Here is a 15,000-nt window from a genome sequence, read left to right on the forward strand (position 1 = left end):
ATGGTTTTGAAAAAGGAGGAGGACGTCCATTTATCGAGTCTAAGTTTTGTCAACAGTTCTTGACCATAACTTTATTTTTTTTTTACTCTACGACTCTGGAACTCTATTAGTAAATCATAACAATTTGCAATCTAAGAAAATGGCTTCAAGTGCCATTAGCTTAACCTTGAGTGAGAATTATTGATGCGCGTCGTCCATAGCCATTGGACAACACTTTCATGGTCATATTTCACCCACGCTTATTGACCGGTAATAACAATCGTTCGCTTTTTACTTTCTTTTTTTTCTTTTCTTTTCTTTTCTTTGGAGCAGATAAAAGGCCTATGATTATATGATAATTCCTAGAGCCATTGGTATGAGGGGTATGCCAATCGAGAATTTGTAAGAATAAATGTAACTAAATGTTTCTGATGACTTAAGGAAAAGCACCTCTCGGTCTTTCTAAGTTTTAGTAGAAAACTTTTCGCATCAGGGATAACTTGGCAGATTTACCAATTACTTTGCAATATGTAATGCTGCAGTTACTTATCTAACCTATCAGTCCGAACTGTTAAACACGATTTAGTAAAAATAATTTATTTTTGATACTTGAATTTAAAGCCTTAGCTTAACGCATTTGCATCATCGTGTCTCATTATAATGAGCGGAGTTTACCTTCTACATCCAAAAGCAAAGCCTCTGATTAAGATACAAAGGATTGAAGAATTACTAAGAAGCTAATATACAAACTAAACCCAAGTTGACTCTCACTGTGATAATACGGACGGACCCAATAACTCTTTTAAATAAGCACTCATTAGCTCTCATTTCTTGTGAACTGCTTGGACATGAATCACTCTTCCTATTAAACAACACAAGGATTTGGCAAATAACATGGAAGTACCAATTAACACGCTGCGACGTTTATACGTAATTACGGCGGATTGCCGATGTCATCTTCATACTTCAGTCACGCAAGTAAGAAATCGGAGGCGAACGGATTGCACGTGACACTCAAGATAAATGGGAACGTCTCAATTCCCTTTCCCTTTCTCCTTCTGCTTCACGAATCGCACAGCCACTTCAGCACAGGCGAAGCTAAGAGTCTCAGCGGAAAACTGTCACCTGTGTGTTTGTCGGGTAACAAGTGTGAGGTGTTAGTAGCATGCCAGGTAGCCATGACCACGATGGGCCGCCGGGACAGCTGCCAGGGGTCGCCAGCGCTCCGGTCTTGCGGGAAGGAAGTTGAAACTTTTTATTTTCAAGGTCGCTTATGGATTGACACGGAAGAATGCGAAAAATCCAGTGTGCTGGATGATGGTTAAATCCCGTTACGGCTGAATGAAAGATGCAAATCCTCGAATCAACGAGCGGAATGCTTTTTTTTTATCATTCATGGAGAGCAACAAATATCGTCCGCTTATCGATTCATAAATGTGCGGGTTAAGTGCCACCCCGAACGAGTCATGCATCATTCATGCAAAAGGATCGATGCAAAGGGTGCCTCTGTCTAGCAGGTAAACTAATCTGACTGGCCCGAGTTTTATTTCAACATTATTTTCTTTCCTCAGTTCTTCCCATGATGGAAAGATAATGAACATGAGGATAATAGTGATCCAATATCTCTTCAAGGGAGAGTATATGGCAATTATGAGGAAAATGAGGATGATAGTAATGATAGTGATTCTAATAATGGATAGAAAATTACAATAAGGATTGTAATGATAATGATATCGATAATGAGGACATTAATGATGATTATGATAATAGTCATTATGATAGAATTACTTAACTAACTTATCTTATCTAACTAAATAATCTTATCTCTTGTCAATACTAACAATAATCATAATGAAAATAATGATAGTAATCATAGTGATGATGACAGTAATGATAATAATAATAATGATGATGGTAATAATAGTAATACAAATAATGATAATGGCAATAATGATTATGATAGTAATAATAATAATAACGAAAAAAAACTCAGCAATGATGGCAATGACATTGATACTAATCATGATAATGTTAAAGATAATAATAATAAAAATAATGATATTGAATATAATGGTAATAATCATGATGATACTCAATAACAAAATAGCAACACATTGGTTATCTTGTGCTTCAGAATTCCCTAATTGAATGTGCACTATACCCTCATGCCATACCGTGGTATTCTGCGGTGCTAGACAATGCTTTACTTAGGATTATTCTGAGGGGGGGGGGGAGCAATAGCTCTTACATAATCATAGAAGTGAAATGTCGATGGCAACAGAATTATTGATAGTGATTTTACTTGAGATGATAAAATAGGCAGAAAATAACGGAGACGAAGATGTAAACAACAGGTCGTGGGTTCAAAACTCGAGTAAACCTTTCTATGGATTTAAGGATATATACTTTCATTGTCGTTCTGTAAATTGTTCTTGCTATGTATTGATTTTCATTTATTATTGGATGTAGCAAGTATTCGTTAATTTACTGAAAGTTAACGGACGCACACGCACACGTACACGCACATACACATACACATACACATACACATACACATACACATACACATACACATACACATACACATACACATACACATACACATACACATACACATACACATACACATACACACACACATATATATATATATATATATATATATATATATATATATATATATGTATATATATAAATGTGTATATATATATATATATATATATATATATATAATATTTATGTATTTATACATATATATATATATATATGTATGTTTATATATATATATATATATATATATATATATATATATATATATATATATATATATATACACACGTGTGTGTGTGTGTGTGTGTGTGTGTGTGTGTGTGTGTTGTGTGTGTGTGTGTGTGTGTGTGTGTGTGTGTGTGTGTGTGTGTGTGTTGTGGTTGTGTGTGTGTGTGTGTGTGTGTGTGTGTGTGTGTGTGTGTGTGTGTTGTTGTGTGTGTGTGTGTGTTTGATGTGTGTGTGTGTGTGTGTGTGTGTGTGTGGTATGTGTATGTGTATGTGTAAGCAGTTCACACACACACACACACACACACACACACACCACAGACACACACACACACACACGCACCCTCACACATAGATATAAATATATATATATATATATATATATATATAAATGTGTATATATATATATATATATATATATATATATATATAATATTTATGTATTTATGCATATATATATATATATATATATATATATATATATATATATATATATATATACACACACACGTGTGTATGTGTGTGTGTGTGTGTGTGTGTGTGTGTGTGTGTGTGTGTGTGTGTGTGTGTGTGTGTGTGTGTGTGTGTGTGTGTGTGTGTGTGTGTGTGTGTGTGTGTGTGTGTGTGTGTGTGTGTGTGTGTGTGTGTGTGTGTGTGTGTGTGATTATCTTTATTATCATAACTTTTTATCACCATTATTACCATTATCATCATCACTGTTGAGAACAAGATGTATTTGAAAGGTCAATGATAATCGAGGCGCTGCCGACGACAGTAACGAATCCGCCGATCAAAGGAAACGGGAAATTAAGCCTTAGGTTAAGGGACGTAAGGCGCTGACGATCAGATGATGATGAGTGACGTGAGAGCTTCCCTTCAGCTGATAAATGGCGCGAAAGATTCACATGGGCTGATTGCTAGTTTATTATATTTAGCTCAGAATCAAGCTTATTATACCTCTATGCAAAACCGCTGGCTACAGGGGGGATAAGGAAAAGCTATTTATTCATATTTTGTATGAAATGAGAGCAGAAACATGTGATTTTTAGGATTACGAAATCGATTTCCAGCCATCAGTTTTCATAAGCCTGCCAAGTTCATTTTAGCCGCGGTGAAAAAATGAGTATTATAATACTGGAACTGTCGACAGTCATTTATATATGGCGATTTGGGTGATAACCATGAGCGCTATTGGTATTTGGGTGATATTTATGTGCGCCATTAGTTGCTGAAATAAAACCCTGTACTGCCATAATGACAAAAGGACCGCGAAACTCACATTTTCTTTATGCAAATATATGCATGACGCCCGCTTTAACCAGATTATCTGAAAAACAAGTAGTGAATTGCTCAACGATTTCCACTGGGAAAGGTATAAACGATATAGAATAACGTAACAATTCATAATTCTTATGAATTGGGCTTTCAATGGACTTACAATATCGAAACGCGTTAAGTACATCTCAGGGACCGTGAAGTTATTCATTCACATTCATATCTTCCACAGATTTATCACAATTAACTATGTTTAGGTTGTCTTGGATCAAGCATTGTTGTCTGAAGTAGTATAATCCATCAGGCAGTTCTCGTCACACTGAAGTTTATTTTTAAGGCACTAATTTGTGTCGCATGTCTCACATACCTTAGGAATTTTCTTTACATTTTTTTTTCTTCAAATGTCTCACCTTAACTAAATTGCCAAAACCATTACTTCAAACCGAATATTATATCATATGCGTGTATCAAACTTGCTTGGTAGTTGAGTGAAAAATATCAGCCATTTTGACCTCATCTCGACCGACCCTTGCTTTCCTTTCATGACTATGGTTGCCAGTGGTTGGTTGGGTGTCGTTTGGATGACGTCACTCCGAGGGAACTGCTATTCCCACGCGTGGTTTCGAAACTGCTCACCGTAAAGAGAACATGAATAGAATTTTGTTTCGAAAATTAGAGGGAAATACTTTGTAAAGATTATACTAATAGATACTAATATATATATATATATATATATATATATATATATATATATATATATATATGAATTTACACACACACATATATATATGTGTATATATATATATATATAAATATATATAAATATATATGAATACACACACACACACACACATAATATATAATGATTGTGTTGATAATCATGGTAATGACAACGATAATGATATAAAAGAAATTGCATTAAGTAACCAACCTACTTTTACATATTTTCAGCTATTAGAAGTAGAAATCAAATTATATAGTAAAATTATATAACTGCTTTATAAATATCCAGTCCTGATCCATTTTACATTCAGAATCTCACTTTTCCCCTCGATTCTCGCATCTTTAAATCCAAATATGTAAATCTTAATTAAATTTCATGTCAGTCGTTTGCACGCACATTTACTCACCAAATATTTGAACAGTATTACCACTTCAAAATTACAAATGCCTCTTATTACCTGGAAAGAAAATTTGCTCGTTTTAAGTGCTAACACATAATGGAAAGTGCCTTTGCGTAACATGATATAAGCCACAAAATGGAATTTCTAGTCTGTAGGATAATTGTACTACAGCATAGTGGATATCATATCTAAGAGAAATATATTGCGGAATTCCACTTAGTGTTTTTTCTTTAACTGTAATTAGCAAAGGGATGGAGCTCCTTTTCCCACGTATATTTCGTTCTAATATTTCATCCTCGTTTGCAATGAGAATCAAAATCTAGTAATCGCAAAAGTGGTTTCCTGAGTACTTCATGTAAAAACGTAACTGAAGAGAGAATGTAAAGTCACCGCTAATTGCTACTAAAATGTCAGCGCTAAAATCATGTGTAAATAGCAAAATTGTTATTAACGAACAAGGATTCTCTTATGAAATTATCCAGTTAAATCATCTAATAATTTACTGATAGTGTAATGAAATAATGAAAAAGGGGATTAAATTCAAACACTGACGTAGCGTTTACAGCTTGTTTGAAATCTTGAATAATTTCAGGTTAAACAAAATCGGCGGTTGATTGATTTTCGGTCTCGGTTGCCGTTCTCGATCGTTCCATGCCTCGTGGAACTACAAGCAATAAACCAGATTTTCCTTCGGCAAAGAGAGAATTTTTTTTTATAAATAACGTAACTTAACATTCGCAAAAGACATTATACTGTTACTGTTACTGCATCTCCAGCGTCCAAAGCCAAGGAATAATAATGAATACGATTGTATTTTTCGTTTAAAATAAACACCCGATTTACTTCTTGTTTGTCTGATCCTTACACAGATGTATAAAAATAACAGCCAAATTATAAGTTCTGATCACCAATACATAGGTTACAAATTTCTTTTCCACTTCGGAAACATGAAATAGATTATACCGAATTTTTTTTTTTTTCATACTTTGTAATGTTAACTTTTACACACCTTCAAAATGAACACTCCGTAATTTTTCATGAAGTTGGCATGGAAACTTTGTATTATACTAATGACTTATCAATAGTTCTTATTATCTATTTTTCTTTTATTCAACCGGGTTTACGGTCTACTTGAACTTGAAATTGATGGGCATTTGGATTACTTTATTGTCTTTAAGTTTTATTTCCGTGCTGTTCCATTTCTTAAGATTTCCCGATATTCGTGTCAGACTTCCTTTCCTCCAATTATTTTCTGTTGATTTTCTTCCGGGACGTCTGCCACTAGCACTGGTTTTCCTTGTCGTCCAGTCATGCCTCGAATAATGGCGGGAATGTCAAGACAGCAAGGCAACGCAGTGATAAAGGGAGAGTAATAATTATTGTAAAATATTCTCACTTCCAGTATAATCGTTTGTAAATAATAAAAGCAATCTTGGCCTATATCGTATGTACATTTTGGAATATGATTTCCCTGCTACTCTATATTGTGTAAAGGAAATCTCTTCTCAATGTTATAGAGCTTTTCTTGTTAGAGAGGATTAAGAGACGGCTTTAGTACAGTGTATAATTAGCTTAAGTGTTCTATTGACATGGATATCTGAATCACTCAGACTATCCTACAATACATCAGAAGTTATACTTGTAATTCTGCAAAAAGAATCACATATAACAAGCAAAAATGTAACTGCATTTGTTGCATAAAATTTAAAACCCTTGCAATTTTCGCCGTTACAAAGGCATACGATAATTAATATAATCAATGTTTTTGCCACCCGTTTAAGCTTGAATGAAGACGAATTATCAAAAGTTAACAAGGAATATGTTTGAAAAATTAGTTACTGATATTTACACTAAAAACAAACACCAACTTCCATGAATGTCGTTTTCAGCGTACATTTAACTTGCATTGTATGGAAATTCATGACCTGATATATTTTGTTCATATAAGTTAAAAGTTGATTAAAGCAAATAAAAAATCGTTTTATATTCAAAATCGCGTAGTAAAGCATATTTACACAGACTGATGAAATAGACTGTATCCCACAGTAGAATCTCAAAGGTAAAGCAACCATGTCCCCTTTTATCTTAGTTCATCTGTACTTGTTTGATGTGCAGGTTGCAAGATGCCACACAAGTGGGTGTTTGGTGCGAGTTTCGTGACATATGCCAAGACATCACAACACAATTTGTCAAGGTTGAATATATCAATACTGGAATGTCATACCATATAGAATGTAAGGCAGTTGCCCAAATATACCATCTACAAATTTGATGTATCTAATAATACTGTCGTAGACACCCAGTTACTGTAGGGTAACCAATTTGTTTTTACCCTCGCTCAGAATGTTTCTTGACTACGAAAGAGAAGTGTGATGAAACTGCCATGGATGCGTTTATATATGATAGGTATCGTCTGAACTAAAGAAACATTGTAAAAGTGGGAGGGTATGCATTGTCTTTTTTCATTTAGTGTAAAATTTTAATATTCTTTTATGATCTATATGTTCTTAAAATTTCCATATGTAGGTTTAGACAGATGCTGCTACTTTTGATTCAAGTAGACTCATTAAAAGAATCTAAGAGATCAGTTTTATGGTTGTTTTGATAAGGGAGCTCTCCAATCTACAATAAGTGAGGTATATAAACAAACTCAAATGATGTGAATTGTCACTGTATTTCAAGGGCTACTGGCTGAGTATGTACACAGGTAGTTACAGGAATGAACATATGCAGCAGCATTATTAAATAATTCTTATCAAATCCTCCAATCAAACAAATAAAAGGATGTCTTTTTACCACTCTCAAGTTACACTGGTGGGGTTAGGAAATGTAAAAATACAAATCAAAGTGTATATCAACTGAATCCCAGAGTTCACATCACAAAACTCCTGTTCATTTGATTTGGTCTGTGCAATAAAAAGTAGGCCTATCAATATTTAATGACCGTCATCACCTGTGATTAAAATGTTGAGGATGGCAAATATTTCAAATGATTTGCACCAAATTTCAAGGAATTCATATAGAATTAAGCCCAAGGTTGTGTAGAGAAAAACTGTCACTATATGGTCCATACATTATCATCTCATAATTTTATTAAATATTAGCAACTATAAATTTACATGATTATATTCCCAGAAAGAAAGTATGGAAAAAAATGAAGAAAAAAAAAAAAAGAAAAAAAAATCAAATACCTAACTGCCACCACTAGTATTTCTAACCAAGATGAAAAATGATTACAGGATTTTCAAAATAAAATGATAATGACAATGCAAGGGAACATATCTACACAAAGGGGAGGGATTTGAAGTTTTGACAAAGATGAGAAAGAAGTAGAATCATAGTGGTATTGATGGCTCACCAATCAGAAGACTATATATCATGTACAACAGGGCAGATAAACAGGTAAATATACAACAAGGCTAGGTGGGGGCATATGGCAGAAAAAACCATGTTGACAGTTGGCAGACACTGGCAGACTGCAACGCACTACTCCAGGCACAACAGAAGTGAGGCCCCAGTCTTTGGTTTCTACACAAGGGCATGGGGCGACTGGGAGTAAAGCTCTGCTCATGCTACACGTTGCACAGTATTTTTATTTTAACCAGGATTAGGGTTAAGTTCAGAGTCAGCATATGTGACCAAATTCTTTACAATACTGTACATATTAATATTCAAATCACCTCATTCATCCTATAGGTAATACATAACAAAACTGGGCAGCTGGAATTCCTCATTCCTATAGCCAAAATATTTACAAAAGAAAACAAGGTAAAACTGTTCCTTTGGAACCTCTTTCTGGTTAGCTGGTGAGTGCAACACGTAAGGATGATACGGTTACACATGATGCGTGGTTTACATACATGGAGATAATATGATATGGTGGATATTTGCCTCACGTTTCACTATATCCACTGGAGTCCAAGGTGAGACTTTGTTTACACTTCCACCAAACGTGATCTACACAACCGCACTACTCTGGCCAGCACTGGTGGAAGGGGGTAAGTACTAAGACACTTTGTTCAAGTCCATTCAAAATCTTCCACTTAGTATTGTTAATGTTCTAAATATCACACTAATGACCTCATGCCATTGCCTCAAGTCTTGAAGGTGAAGAAGCAATGGCTCTATTGACAGCATGTCTTTCACTGGTCAGGAGTGTCAGGATAGTTTAAAAGTTCATGAATATCAACAGTAGTCCTGTGGCCATCATAAATTCCTGAAAGGCAACTGGATTTCGAGCAGCGAGAGGGGTCCACGGTACGCTTTAGAGAGTGAGGGTGGGAAGCCAACAAGCCAAAGGTGCTTCAGGGGAGGCCCATGGAGCTCTAATGTGAAAGCTCCCAGGGGTGAGCTTGTTAATTAATATATTTCAGGTGAGCTTGAGAGGGAAGGGGGCCTGATTACAGTCCAGGTCAGAACACGAAAATGCATATTGAGAACACCTCCGAAAACTTGTTAGGTGCCAGCTTGTCTCTCTTAACAGTTTTAAAAACTTATTTGGTTCTACAACAACTTTTTTAAACACATGCAACTTTGATGGATATCAGGCACGTTTCGGAATATGTTTTGACTCCCTGAATCTTTCTAACAAAATCGTGTGACCTCGACACATCACTGGTCAGACACCCCAGCCTACTTTGACCTGAACTAGATACATAACCTCAGGCTGTGTTATGTCCTAGTGGTACTTCTACAAGAGAGTCGCCTAGTTCTAACTCCCCTTGTAGTCACAGTTTTAGCTCATTAGCAATCTTGCTGGCAATATTTTTAAACCCAATGGAAGTTCCTGATATCCTCTTGAAACGCACACCGTTCAGGCTAAGTCTGGGTAGCTTACACACCTGCAAGTAAAGCATAATTGTTGAAAAAAAAAGAAAGAAAAAAAAAAAAAAGTTCATGATCTAAAGTTTTCAATTGACCTTTCTCAAAAACCTTTCAATGACAATGTGAGCAGACCTCATTAATGTATTTTGCTGTATAAAACAAAAGTATCTGCAAAAAACTACTTATCTTCCCATGACACATACCTCAATTTCCCACTGTACTAAAGAATCTGTGTTGGGGTCTCCATGGACACAGAGAAGCAAGAACTTTTCTCGCTGCTCATAATCACAGTTGTTTGCATCTAATACCTGGAACGTAGCAGAGAATACGAGAACAAGAGATTAGTCCTGAAGAAATGATTCTAACTGTGGTTAAAACTAGTGAAAAGAAAAAAAAATAAAAAAAATAAAAAAAATATATAAAAAAAAATAAAAGAAAGAAATAAAAAAATAAAAATAAGAAAGAAAAACTTTCCCATGCTATTATAAGAATATCATTCAAACAAAACTGAAATAAAACCAAAACCAAAGAACACAAAAAATAAAAAAAAAGATGCAAGGAACAGCTTTTTTTTTTTTTAGTCACTCTAAAATGCACATTCTGAACTCACATTACAAATACAAGACACTGTCCTGATACAGAAGCTATCTCACTACTTCCAGATACTATAACAAAATTATAAAACACTGACACTGGGATTGTTCATTTTTCAAGATGTTACATGCAAGGTAACAAAGACCAATAATCAGGTCACTGATCAACATTTACAGTACCTCAACACATATCAAAGAGTATCCATGCACATGTAACCACTATCAATGTCATGACAACCATTTCATTACTTTGGTAATACAGCAGTCAAATAAGGTTCCAAAACCATTTTATCACCCATCTGATGACCTGCTTTTTATTCTTTCTCCTTTTTTATACAAGCAAGACCGGGAATATAAAATACAAAAAAAAACAAGAAGGAAAAGAATTCTTTAGAGAAATGAAACTTTACATTTTACAATTTACAAAAAATGCAACAAGCTGCCAAGAATTGAAGGGGGGAGAGAGGGTGAAGAAGAAGCTAAACATTAGGGATAACTTAACACAAATCATTAGAAAATCAAAACAAACAAAAAGTACTGAGCAAGAGCGATAGACAGATAGATTGATAGATAGACAAAAGGAGAGAAAAAAAGAGAAAACAGAAAAATAGAGATAAAAACATTAAAAAAAGTGAGAAAATAATAAATAAATAAAATATAAAAATCAGAAAAAGAAAGAAAGAAAGAGGAGAAAGTGAAAGAGAGAGAGAGAGAGAGAGAGAGAGAGAGAGAGAGAGAGAGAGAGAGAGAGAGAGAGAGAGAGAGAGAGAGAGAGAGAGAGAGAGAGAGAGAGAGAGAGAGAGGAGAGAGAGAGAGGAGAGAGAGAGAGAGAAAGAGAGAAGAGAGAGAGAGAGAGAGAGAAGAGAGAAGAGAGAGAGAGAGAAAGAGAGAGAGAGAGAGAAGAGAGAGAGAGAAAGAGAGAGAGAGAGAGAGAGAGAGCAGAGAGAGAGAGAGAAGAGAGCGAGAAGAGGAAGAGAGAGAGAAAGAGAGAAAGAGAGAGAGAGAGAGAGAGAGAGAAGAGAGAGGAAGAGGAGGAGAGAGAGAGAGAGAAGAGAGAGAGAAGAGAGGGGAAAGAAGAGAGAGAGGAGAGGGAGGAGAGAGAAGAGAGAGGAGAGAGGAGAGAGAGAGAGAGAGAGAGAGAGAAAGAGAGAAAGAGAGAGAGAGAAAGAGAGAAGAAGAGAGAGAAGGAGGAGAGAAAGGAAGAGAGAGAGAGAGAGAGAGAGAGAGAGAGAGAGAGAGAGAGAGAGAGAGAGAGAGAGAAAGAGAGAGAGAGAGAGAGAAATGGGAGTCAGTCATCTTTAATGCAATGCACCATGCCCACACGGGACTTTGCATATTGAAGTCAAACAACATGGAAACGAAAAACTGAGCCAAATTTACATTCACCATGATCTACAAGCATCCACAGTCCCATTATTTCTGCTGTGGTAGCCATTTAAACAACATGGATGTGCACACACAGGCCCAAAGGGGCTATGGAGGGAGTTGTACTGACTTTCCCTAATTTACTCTAACCATCTGTAGTCATGAGAGTGGAAGGGTGGGAATGTCCGGAAACTGGAAAAGAAGTGAGAGGGGGGAAAGGGGGAGAGGAGAGTGAGAGAGAGAATGAGGGAATTTGGGACTGAGGCATGGGAGAGCATGAGGGAATGAGGGTGGGAGAGACTGTGGGAATCAGGGGTGGGAGGGAATGAGGCATGGAAGAGGGTGAGGAAATAAGGCACGGAAGAGGGTGAGGAAATAAGGCATGGAAGAGGGCGAGGGAATGAGGGGTGGGAGTTGACAAGGGTGAACTCGAGAGGAAAGACAGGAAAGGAGGGGCCATGGGCTATGAAATGGAAAATGAAGACCTTGGGGAAGACAGAGTGAATGGAGATCAAATGGGAAAGAACTTAAACTGGGAGGGGGAAGAGGGAGGGGGTGTCTGTTAAAAGAGTGAGGGATGGGGTGGGAGTTAAAAGGTCAAAGGGGTAGAGAGGGAGAGTGAGACTGAAGGTCACAAGTGCATGATGTGGGAATGAAGGTCACAGGGGCGTGTAGAGTGGGGGGTGAGGGTGAGGGTGAGGGTATGGGGAAGGGAAAGGACAAGGGAAAGGAGAAGGCAAGAGAGCAAGAGAGGAGGAGAGAGAGAGAAAGAGAGGTAAAGGAGAGAATGGATCTTTTTTTATTGTTCTTTTTTTTTTTTTTTTTATTCAAGGGATGGTGTGGTACTCCAGGGGGAGGTGGGAGTGAGGGGGCATCGAGGGAGATAGCTGCTAGCATGAAGACAGTGTGTTAAGCAGGACATGCAGCGGGTGGATTACTTGTCTTCGCTATTCATGGTGCGGGGGGTGGTCTACCTTGCGAATCTCGGCCATGATGTCATTGGGGTCTCGTGAAGAGGTCGTTTTCATGCTCCACGTGAAGCGCAATGACCGAGGCTTGACCTGCTCGTCATTATTCACGGATGTGCTGTAGGGATAAAGGCTTCAGATCAAAATCAAAGGTATAGCCTGTGCAATGCCAAACTACATGATAAGAGTTTCTTTACAAAAATAAAGCACCAAATACAGAATGATGAAAAAATAATATATATATATAATAAAAAATATATTCATAAACGAATCAATATCAAATAAAGTCTCCATGATGGTAATTCATACCATCTCTTAGATCCTGACTTTCAAAAAGAAGAAAAAAAAGAGACAAAACAAATCCTGATTTCAAATTACTTCTGATTAAAAAGCACTATGCAACTTGTATCCATGCAACATGACTACTGCTTTTCATTCAAACATAAAATTAAGAATTATGGCAAGTTCTACTAGCAGGCAAACTTATGGAATCTAATACATAGCAACTTACAGAAATCAACATACAACTATTACAGTAAGCAATTTTCCCACATACTTTACATTTATATATTACACCCACCAATGTATGGCAATCAAACATCTTGGAACATCCCTATCATAAGGTTAAAGCAACAGAAACCTTTGAATTTTAGCTAAATATTTCGCAAAGTTATCATAAGCCACCATTACTCAAACAAATTCAATTCTTTCATTTGAAGAAAAAGAAAACAAAAACAAAAACAAAAAAAATAAGATAAATATACAGTGATTAAAGTTAATGTTCCTTGTGGCCTTCAAAAGTAAGGTTTCATATCAAATTTCAAAATAGTTGTCACTATTATCATGATTAAATGCTACCTATGTACATGAATCTGCAGTTTCACTATGCAATATTGACAATTGACAATGCATTACATTACATTTGTGGGATTCTTACTGCATTCAGTCCCAAGATATTTCCATGCAATCTTCAGGTCATGTATCTTTTACAACAGTTTTTCTTCTTTCTTTTCTAAAATTCTGATTACCTTCAGGCTTAAACAAAAGACAATCCATGAATACCTCCACTCTTCTCTACTTACAACTGCCATGAAGTCCAACTCTTGCTAAAACATCTACTGTAAACCTCCTCTCCAAGACCATGACCAGAGACGAACCAGCAGCTACAAATCAATTCCCCGATGGCACTACTAAGAACATTCAACTTCCTATTCCTAACTGTCGACCTCCTCCTTTTCCTCCTCCATTTGCATCTAGCCTAGTCCAACTGACCTTATCTCCCCTTACTTATATACACTGCAAATGAATGAGTCAATAAACAATAAATCAGCTATGCTATCCAAATATGCACACGCAAAGGTCTACAAACTTGACTTAACAGAAAAAGAAGAAAACAAAAAAATATATATAAACAAGAATGACCACAATAAACAAAAACTGAAATAAAACAGCGGACATGAATCTAATACAACATACCCAGCCCACTCCAATGTTGCACTTTCAAGTAATTCATTCTCACATACCATAACCTTGCTTCAATTCTCAGAAATGTAAGTAAGTCATCAAACAGATAAATAAATAAACAAATAAATAATAATATAATAATATAATAATATAATAATAATAATAAAATGAAAATCCAAAAGAAGAGAAGAGACTGTGCACAGCAAGACGTCATATTCCTTCAAGCATAAAAGGTCATCATCATCATCATCATCATCATCATCATCATAATCATCACCATCCACACTTGACATGCACACCTCCTTACCTTTTAGGGTGCTCCTCTGTGATACCTCGATATGTCACCCTTTCAGCCATCTCTGCTTCCACACTCCCATCCTTGCTGAAAACACTTCCCAGGTACTTAAATATGTCCATCACCACCTTGTCCTAGCCATCCAACCCTCTCATTTTCTATTGCAGTTGCACGTATGGACTTGATGCAATATGGCTCGTTTTAATTGCCCATCCTTTACGTTGTGATTAATAATCTTGTTTATCTTTTATTTATCTTTTTAAATATCAAAAGTAGCTGATAATGTTTCACATTCACATCATCATCTTTTTCTTATTATTCTAATTTTCAAAAATAAT

The 15,000-nt window shown here is 36.1% G+C and overlaps 2 protein-coding genes across 53 annotated transcripts in view; both read right to left on the reverse strand.

The window, feature by feature from the left end:
* Positions 1-1,154, reverse strand: part of LOC122252766 (uncharacterized) — a 93,140-nt gene extending 91,986 nt beyond the window's left edge. Inside the window, exon 1 of one of the 3 annotated variants that reach the window (XM_086540816.1) lies at positions 1,105-1,154. The gene's annotated coding sequence lies outside the window, so the exon portion shown is untranslated. Of the gene's footprint in view, positions 64-883 lie in introns of those variants that run through there. The other 2 variants (XM_086540814.1, XM_086540815.1) reach the window with 2 other exon arrangements.
* Positions 1,155-7,808: 6,654 nt separating this feature from the next.
* Positions 7,809-15,000, reverse strand: part of LOC122248005 (MAP/microtubule affinity-regulating kinase 3) — a 133,932-nt gene continuing 126,740 nt past the window's right edge. For 24 of the 50 annotated variants that reach the window (XM_086540842.1, XM_086540821.1, XM_086540846.1 and 21 more), the window contains 4 exons: positions 14,675-14,758; positions 12,910-13,021; positions 10,181-10,285; positions 7,809-9,994 (listed from right to left, as the gene is read on the reverse strand). In XM_086540842.1, the coding sequence (XP_086396968.1) occupies positions 9,881-9,994; positions 10,181-10,285; positions 12,910-13,021; positions 14,675-14,758 (415 nt within the window). In that variant the 3' untranslated portion in view covers positions 7,809-9,880. The remainder of the gene's footprint in view (positions 9,995-10,180; positions 10,286-12,909; positions 13,022-14,674; positions 14,759-15,000) is intronic. The other 26 variants (XM_086540852.1, XM_086540858.1, XM_086540856.1 and 23 more) reach the window with 3 other exon arrangements.

Source organism: Penaeus japonicus, unplaced genomic scaffold (genome assembly GCF_977035675.1).
Source record: "Penaeus japonicus unplaced genomic scaffold, GWHDUDI00000001_assembly GWHDUDI00000010, whole genome shotgun sequence".
Lineage (NCBI taxonomy): Eukaryota > Metazoa > Arthropoda > Malacostraca > Decapoda > Penaeidae > Penaeus > Penaeus japonicus.